The sequence below is a fragment of the Limulus polyphemus genome, unplaced genomic scaffold (assembly GCF_000517525.1).
Source record: "Limulus polyphemus unplaced genomic scaffold, Limulus_polyphemus-2.1.2 Scaffold1233, whole genome shotgun sequence".
NCBI classification, from domain to species: Eukaryota; Metazoa; Arthropoda; class Merostomata; order Xiphosura; family Limulidae; genus Limulus; species Limulus polyphemus.
In genome coordinates, this window is record NW_013666843.1 from 267,700 (window position 1) to 277,619 (window position 9,920).

General features: G+C 31.9%; 1 protein-coding gene across 3 annotated transcripts in view; it reads left to right on the top strand.

Annotated features, from left to right (window-relative positions):
- The window catches only part of LOC106462733, a 22,597-nt gene extending 14,151 nt beyond the window's left edge, over positions 1–8,446 (top strand). For all 3 annotated transcript variants that reach the window (XM_013922679.2, XM_022390061.1, XM_013922680.2), the window contains exons 8-10: positions 1,279–4,183; positions 7,780–7,869; positions 8,334–8,446. In XM_013922679.2, coding sequence (XP_013778133.1) covers positions 1,279–4,183; positions 7,780–7,869; positions 8,334–8,389 — 3,051 coding nt within the window. In that variant the 3' untranslated portion in view covers positions 8,390–8,446. The remainder of the gene's footprint in view (positions 1–1,278; positions 4,184–7,779; positions 7,870–8,333) is intronic.
- The last annotated feature ends 1,474 nt before the right edge of the window (positions 8,447–9,920 follow it).

The window sequence follows — 9,920 nt, forward strand, 5'->3', positions numbered from 1 at the left end:
ACCCCAATGTTTCGAGTAGCTTATTGCCTGATTAAATAAATATATATTCTAATTCGATGACGAGGAACCCACTTTGAGACTAATAATGGCTGGAGACGGCTTAAATGGGTAATGAAGAAAAACTTTTTCCATCTTAATTGAACAAACAACCCTACTCTAAACCAACACCCCGGGGTGCCAAGATATCGCTTCTAAGTCCTGCAACGGTATCCGGTCATGTGACCTCTTTGTTCCATACTGTATATATAAATATATCCGTGTCAGTGTAAATTACTTGTACCTGATGATGACAAAACCTTGTCGAAACGTTGTACATTTGCTGTCATGTTAAACTTATATTAAAGTTTTTCTTCATTACCCATTCAAGCCATCTCCAAGCCATTATTCCACCACTATGTTTTTAGTTATTGCTGGTGGACAATGTGATGACCAGTACTATATTATTATTTTATGAAATAGTTCCAAGTCAAGGAAAAGTGCATTAAAAAAAAACTACTTACATTTCAGAGGTTCATTACAGCAAAATGAAAGCTTACAAGTTTATCTTTTTAATTGAAATATTAAATTTTAACCATACTTTTCAAATTTCTGTGCTCAATATTTATGAAGTGACTTTTTAACTATGATGATGAAGCTTAGTTAAAATACTAAATTAAAAAAAAAATTTTATCTACAAGGCATGTGATGTTTACTAAAAACTTGAAAAATTTTCTGAAGATGAAAAATTTGTTTTTAAAGTTATAGTATGGAAACTCTAAAGGCCAATTTGGAGTCACGTGATCAGTCAAATCGACCGAGCCCATAGTGAGAGAGTTTAAGAAGGTTTCTGTTCTAAGTAGTTGGGTGTATTTTTAAACCAGTCTTACCAACTTGAAATGGCCGTGTTCTCTTTAAGCACTAAATTAAGTGTCGATACTTAACCATAAACATCCAATGCAGCTTTGCTGTGTTAGGCTTTGATTTCATGGTGTATTTTTAAATCGGTCTTATTAAAATCAAAAACCGCCATCTTTACGCACATGCAGGAAGGAAATGTTTCAGAACAAACTACGTATACCCCATTGTAGCTAAGCTGTTACAGAGGGCCATGACTAATGAACACCAGCTGTATATGGTGCATATTATTTATAGTGGTAAGGCAGATTTGACTCTTTGTTTGTGATTATTAGCGTGCGGGTTATATTTGTGAGCATATTATATTTGAGAAATTACGATAATTAAAAGCTGCTAAGTCACGTATATAATTTTTGACGATTACTGTATTTTATGTTTCATCAGATGTTGAGTGAAGATATTGAGGCACCTGATGATATAAACCTTCCAGAAGAGGAAGAATCAGAGAAAACTAAGGACCAGTTGTTTTTTATTGACACAAAAGGAGAAGGAGAAAAAGCTGAATTTTATGGCAAAGAGCATCTGGAAGATAATGTAGACACCCTTATAGCTTCCCTGGATGATAAATTATTTCAGGAACCTGATGAAAGTAAAAAGATGGAGGTAGAAAGTAATTATACCGAAGCAGAAGAGTTACCAATTAATGATAAGCATTGCAGTCAAAGAAAAGAAAAATTACCAAATGCAGATAAAAGACTTCATTGTAAGAAGAAACAAAATCCTAGAAAGAGAAAGAGTGTGAATGGAGACGAGAGATCAAAAAAGATGAGAAAGGTTCAGGAAGCCGATAAAGAGAAATTACCAAAGAGGAATAAGAAGTCGTTAAGTAAGCACAGGCAATACAATCACGTTGAAGAAAAGCCATTGCAAGAAGATAGAAATGTCAGTAATGTTGTGAAAAAAATGTCACTAAACAAAAATAGTGGAAAGTTAAAGTCATCAGTTAGTAAAAGTGAGTGGTCTATAAATAATGATGAGAAGTCAGATCAAGACGAATATATAAAGAAAGATGAATTAAAAAATACTCCTGGTAAAGATGGAAAGTTCAGTTACTGCACAAAGAAGTCTCCAAGCCAAGATGGAAAGCTTGGTTACAGCATAGAAAAGTCTTCAAATAATGATGGAAAAATTGATCACAGCACAAAGAAGTCTCCAAGCCAAAATGGAAAGCTTGGTTACAGCATAGAAAAGTCTTCAAATAATGATGGAAAGCTTGGTTACAGCACCGAAAAGTCTCCAAGCCAAAATGTAAAGGTTGGTTACAGCACAGAAAAGTCTCCAAGCCAAGATGGAAAGCTTGGTTACAGCACTGAAAAGTCTCCAAGTCAAAATGGAAAGCTTGGTTACAGCACAGAAAAATCTCCAAGTCAAAATGGAAAGCTTGGTTACAGCACAGAAAAATCTCCAAGCCAAAATGGAAAGCTTGGTTACAGCACAGAAAAGTCTTCAAGCCAAGATGGAAAGCTTGGTTACAGCATAGAAAAGTCTCCAACCCAAGATGGAAAGCTTGGTTACAGCATAGAAAAGTCTCCAAGCCAAGATGGAAAACTCGGTTATAGCACACAAAAGTCACCAAGCCAAGATGGAAAACTCGGTTATAGCACACAAAAGTCTCCAAGTAAAGATGAAAAATGCAGTTACAGCATAGAAAAGTCTCCAAGTAAAGTAAAGAGAAATCTCAGTTTTAGTACAGAAAAGTCTCCAAGTAAAGATGAAAAACGCAGTTACGGTGCAAAAGAGTCTTCAAGTGATGATGAAAAACTTGATTACAGTACAGAAAAGTATTTACGTAAAGGAGATGGAAAGCTCAGTTTTAGCACAATAAAGTCTCCAAGTAAAGATGGAAAGTTAAATTATAGCCCAAGAAAATCTCCAAGTAAATATGGAAAACTCAATGGTAGTATAGAACAGTCTCCAAATAAACATAATTACAGAAAGCAAAATATATTAAATACAACCCCAAGCAAGGACCAAAAAATGAACTGTAGTGAAGAAAAGCTTCAAGATAATAATGAAGAAGGCAACCACTATGATGTATTGAAGTCCCCAAATAAATCTTCTTATGAAGAAAAGAAATCAGTTGAGAAGAAAAAAATTGTTCATGGTGAAGAAAATTTATTTGGTAGTATAGACAAGGAGGCAAATGAAGACTTTAGTGATAATCATCATTCAGTTGATGTTGAGGATTCTGTTAATAAGGAAAGAATTAAAATATCTACCATTAATGATGTTCAACTCGTTAATTCTTCACATACCACTCAGTCATCAAGTAAGTTACAAACCTCAACCCTCAGGAGGTCAGCTAGGGTCAGAACACAGTCTAATACTAATTGTGACTTGGAAAGCACTGAAAAAGAAGCTTGTTTGAAATCAGATGATGCTTTGAAAAATATTTTTGTATTAACAGACAATGAAGAAGAGTTGGCCAGTTTTGAATCACTTGCAGAAGAAGATATTAGTGTTCTGAAAACTCGCACGCCTACTCATGACATAAATGAACAAATGAGTAACAATCTTGCTAGAGAACCAGTTGTACTCCTCTCCCCTACAGTGTTAGGTAGTCATTCGAAAGGAGATGCTTCACTCACAGGATCTAGCCAGTCAGAAACTGAACAGCACAGTTTTATTTCTGAGCCAGTTATTTCTCACTCCTTAGACCCCGTTGTGCCCGAAAAAGAGCTGGTATCTGATTCTGAAGACTCTGAAAGCTTTGATGTAACAAATTTGGATTTTACAGTTCATCTTAGAACCAGAAGACTGTTGGAAAGTGGTGATGAAACATCAAAAGATAGTGCCATTGTTTGTGATGACGGTTTCAAAGATGATGAATCTTCCAAACAACAACCTGTTTCTAACACCGACATATCTTCCGTCAGCTCACCATCTCACGGCTATGGGCTACGAACTCCTCGTTCAAAACTAGTAAACCCCATTAGAAAAAGATACTTAGAAGATATTGATGAATGTTCTAAAGAAAATCCTTCCCCATCTCCTAAGCTTTCACCCACCAAGTCTAGAAGTCTAATATTGGAGGACACTACAGAAAATTCCCACCCTTCTGTTTTATTACAGTTAGATACTTCAGAAATGCCTAGTGAAATTTATAACGTCTCACCCTCCAAATCTTTTTCACCATCTACAAAGGTCTCAAAAAGGAAATGCTTAAATATCCTGAAGGGGTCAGACATAGAAAATAGTAAAGAGCCCGGCGTATCCAGTAATATGGGAGAAGTACGCTCACCTAATGTTCAACTAAGAAATATATCTGTTACAGATACCAGTTTTTCAGGTAAGCTGATTTTGTATGTAGTGTTAAGAAAGTTGTGATTTCTGTTTACTTGTGTGAAATTTATTTTTTCTAATGGAGAAATCTGTTGGGGTTTTTCATTCAAAATTTCTAGAATGCCATTTTGTAATGTGAAAAATTTGTCAACCATGATACAAAAACTTGCATGAGAGATTTTTTTTTAGGAGATAAATTCTATAAATGCTACATGTTTTTGTGAGAATAACATTAATATGGATCTAATTTAGATAATAATAAAATGCATTTTAACCACATTATATTTTACAGTAAAGATTGGTCAAGATCCACTTTTAAATTGTGCAAGTAAAAAATGTTTATGTCTCGTTTTATTAACTTTATTTAAATTTTTTTGCACAAGAAATGTCTGTTTTACTTAGTGATCCACTTTTAGCTGGAAGATAAAACAGAAGACAACAAGTCTGATTGACTTCCAGGCAAAACAGTACATAGTTGTATCATGGAATAGTGATTCTTGTCGTTACTTACCAGCAGAGAAAGTCACGATCCCTTTAGCACACTGTCTTTTTTTTTTTCCTGCAGTAGCATCTTTAGGCAATTAATAGAGGTACCTGGAGGTTGTGATAAATTGCATGTTTACTTTTTGTTTTGGCAAAACAAACTCAGTGGTGATTAAATATAAACTTTAGTTTAATAGTATACATTCATATTTTAATTGATACTGGATAGAAATCAGGATTGTGTTACATCTTTCAGTAAACTAACCATGTATCAAAAAAACAAGTATTTCTGAGAGCCAATGTATTGGAATTAAACCGTTGACAATTGGTTTCAAAAGAAGTCGAGTATGGTCATTTTTACGTATTAAATTATTGAATTTTTTTTTTTCCACTTATACTGTTAAACATGATACAGAAATAATTTTTAGAAGCTGTGTGTTAATAATTGCAAATTAGGGAAAGTAGTAAAATATTTCTATTTTTGATCCAATATCTCATTGGTGGGCTTCTTCAGCTACAAATGAATGAGATTTGCATAATTGTTCCTCTTGTAAAAATGAGGAGTTAAAAGGGATCTGATTGAGATGTATAAGATTGCTATAAGAATTGATAATGTTGATGAATCATCTTTTTTTATTACTTAATGATTAGAATGTTAGGACTAGGGGACATATATATAAGTTTTGGCAGGATAGGGAGTCATTTTCAGCTAAGAGCCTAAGACAGTTTTATTTTTCTTACAGGGTGGTTAGCCTTTGGAATGGTTGCCTTCAAATGTGGTAGATGCAGTTAATTTAAGGGAGTTTAAGGGAAGGCTTGATAAATATTTGAATGATAAGAGCTAACTTTTAGTTTAGTTTAGTGGATGGAATGGCCTAGTGAGATGAATATTTGGTCATTAAACATTTAATGTCATAGTAGAAATAAATAGGTTGTTTACTATCTGAATGTAGCCATTATTTTACCACTGCCATTGAAAGCTTAGTTGGCAAATTGCACCCAGTTCTTAGATGTGAAATGTTTGGAGCAAATTTTTAGTGCTAGCCTTTTATATCAAAAATTTCATAACTGATTATTTGAATGTTACATTTTAATTATCGCTTTGCATTCTTGGCACTGGAAGGTGATGAAAAATAGATAATCTTTATATTTTTGACAAATAACAGTCCTAGCTTTTTAACTTGTCATAAAAAAAACACTACTAACCAGAAATCTGTTTTAAAAACTACACTCAAAGAAAAGGGATACATGTGTTCAAGAAAATATAATTTTTTCTTTAAATTTAGCAGAGCTTACAGTAAGTCCCATGACTCGTTCAATTTTTACATGTAAAAAATATATTGGTGATAACAAGCTACAACTTCATGAGTAGAGTATTAATTTCATGACATTAAAGAATTGTAAGGGAAATTACCAGGTAGAATAATACATTTGTGAAAACTAAACTTTGTTGAACTTATCGTATAACTTCCAAGTGGCGTAACTGAAGTTATTTTTCAAACCAGTTTTGTATGACAATATAATGAGATTAATGGGGTTAATAAGTCCATTTCAATCACCAATAAAATAACCTAAAATAATTTAGGTATTTGAATAATCTTAGAGATTGTGCCTAAATTATTATTATTTCCCAGTATATATCGGAACAAATGTTTAATAATTACATATACAATATGTTACAGATTTATTTTCAGTTTCATCAAAGGTAAAATTGAAAGGAGAATCAGTATAATGAGATGTTTAGATGTATTTTATGAATTCCTTGGTAAATGTGTAAAAAGTTCTTCAGTATAGTCTTTGCAACCATCCTTTTCTGCTAAAACCAAATATTTGTATAATAATAAGTAATTCATCAAGAAAAATCATGAAAGATGGGACTTTGTATCAACAAACATAAAACTATTTTAAATAATATTAGGTCCACTTGTCTTTCATGATTAAGTATTATTTTTCTATGGCTCTTTTAAACATAATTTGAAATAAAAAGAAACATTGTATAAAAACAACAACAACCCTGATCATTTAAATATGTATTGAGCCTTCCCTTAAATTTACTGCATTCAAAGGACACTTATTTAAATGGCCAATCACCTCATTAGAAAACGAAAACTAAGCTGATGTTGACTTCTGTCAAAATTTATATTTGTTCTTACTTGTCCTACCACATTTTTATCATGAATACAAACAAATGATGATTCATCAGTACAATCAATTTCCTTAATAATCTTGAATACCTCAATAAGATTTCCTCTATAACTTTGTTATTCCAAGAGAAATTTTTGGAGACTCTCCTTGTATGACAAACTTTCCATCCCAGGTATCATCATGGTAGCCCTTCATTTTTGAACCCTTTCCAACAATTCAATGTCCTTCTTATAGGTAAGGAGCCCAATTTTGAACACAGTACTCTAAATGAGGCCTAACCAGTGATCTATACAAAAAAATTATAACGTCTTTAAACTTGCATTCAATATTTGTGTCAATAGAACCTAAGATCCTGTTTGTTCTACTACTAGGAATAGCGCACTGCTTGGATGGCTTGAAGAGACTGTTCAAAGTAACTGCTTTTCTTGGATATTAATACATGAACCCTCAACAAAATGGTACACTGACTTTTTAAAGATTAGTGCTGGACTTGTAACTCGTTACACCTGCAAAATTAATATTAAGTTATTTTGACCTTCTGTAAGTTGACGAACAGGAAAGTTCATAAAACTTAATAGTTTTTATTAAAAAGAAAAATTATTTTCAAAATGATCGTATTTGTTCAGTGTTTAATAATGACTGATAAATGGTTATGATCATTTTTAGGGTAACTAATAAAGTTTTGAAGATAAATATCTGTAAAATGATTTGTAAATATCTGTATTTATTCAGTGTTTAATAATGACTGATAAAATGGTTATGATCATTTTTAGGGTAACTAATAAAGTTTTGAAGAGAAATATCTGTAAAAATGATGTTTATATTGGGTGCAAAAATCCTGTTTTTTTAAATTAGTTTTAAATATGGTAAGTTTTACAGTTGCAGTTTCAATAAATATATATATATTTATACTGAATAACAACTTTTAACAAGACTACTTTGTTAATGAAGATCTTTTTTTTCTTTTTCTTTTAGGGAGAAAGGAAAAACCATCTTGCTCACCTTCTCAAAAACATATTGCAGCCAGTAATGTTCCTTCATCAAGTAACTCTCCCAGGAGAAGAGGTGAGATATGTTTTAGTTTTTATCAACAGTAGAAACACAATAATGTAGGGTGTAATATTTCTTTTATAAAAGTTGTTCTTTATAAGTGTGGAAGAATTCTAATACTCTGTGGAATTGAAATGAGCTTACCATTGCATGTTTAAATATGTTCAGGGACAGATCAGAATACATGCAATATTTCAGTTTACTTTAAATTCGTTTATGTTAAGGTTATTGTCAAGTGTTTTTTAAGAGAAAATTTGGAATGTTTTTTTTTAACGAGAGAAGTTTAACAGATGTGAATGTATATTTGAAATAAATATTTTTACAGCAAGAAAAGCATGTAAAATCATCCCTTCTAGCTTTTTGAGTGTAAACATGAAACGTTTTGTTTTGGAAGTCCATATGATACACGTATTACTGTCATATTTATTTATATATTTTTTGCATTCACAGTTTTGTAATTGATATTTTCTCTCCTACAGAGTATAATCTTAGGTCACGTCGGAAGTCAAGTGCCACTCCAAATAAAACAAGCTAGCTCCAACTTTAACATTTTTTAAGTTTTTATAAATAAACTTTTATTTTTGTGTTCTGACTGGACTGGTGTTATTTTCTTAACATGGAGTAGGATGATGATTAAACCATATCGTATATTTATTACCATCCAACCAGACCAAGAAATAAAGTAATGATAATAATAAAAAAAAACCACACAAACACACTTTAAAACCATTAAGTATTTTTTGATAAACATTTTAATTTTATAGTAACCCTTTAAAATCAGTGTTACAATTTTTTTATTATTTGGGGGTACAAGTTTTTAATGGATAAAGTATTAATATTTCGTATTGATTTTGTCATTTATCGTCAAAAATATGAGGAAGCCTAATACATTTAGGTAAAAATGAAAAATGAGAGTTTCATACTTACAGTTCGTATTTGTACATTAATGGTTTATTTAGGGGCAGGGCATGGAACAGTAGTTAATATGCTGAACTGCAGATCCGACGTTTACAAAAATTTACATTGTCCTGTATAGCTTAGTGGAAATATCGGGAACAAACAAACACTTATTTGAACAAGTTTAAAGTACTTTCGAATACCCTTCATCATTATTTATTAAAGTAAATCACACGAAAGTTTGTGGTTCAAATAAACCAATAACCCGGTTTAGTGGTTAGTGTGCTTGAAATGAGTGATCCGTTACTATACTTTGGGGGCCATGTGTGTGTACTATAAGGGTGACAGTCAAAACCCACTAATCGATCAAGTAAAAGTTCATGGTATGTGGTAGAGCTGGGTGATTTAAGCAATTATATGCATTAGTGTTACATAAATTACTCACTCGAAATTAAGATTAAATTGATCATTCAAAATCTATATAACCAATTATTACTCTTTTTGGATTATTCCAACAATTAATTAATCGAAATAACGATTATATCGATTGTCACGAAAGTAATCAACTAATCGGAATAAACGTTTATTATTGTTACTATTTTTTGGTTATTCCAACTATATAAGTGATTAAAACTGCAACTAAACTCGCCTTTTTTATTATGGAAAAGCTATTAAGGTTATCTACTATTGTCATTAATTTTGAACTGATGATTAGAGTGAACGTAAGTGACTGCTAACTCCTGCCGCCATATTTCTTTTTATGATTTGTGTTTGTGGAACACTGTACTAATTGATTAATTTAATGTACTTAATTAATGGGGCTGTGGATTAATCGATTAGCAAATACCACCGATTGTCAGGCTCTAGTGGATGCTGTTGACTAACTCTCTCACCTCTAGTCTATCAAAATATTTAGGAAGACTATGCGCAGATAGCCTATGTGTCTCTTTAAGTGAAAATTCAGAAACTTTAATATACTGGTAATGTACAAGTCTTATTATTTTTCTTATTGTGGTACTGTTGTAAGCTATATTTTTAATGTAACTTAAATGTTATATAGAGGGGGATGCAGGTTATGATTACTTTTATAATCAAAAGGTTTCATAAGATAGGCCTAGCACACCTCTATATAACACAAAGTTTTGTAAATTCGAATATTGATTTTGAAT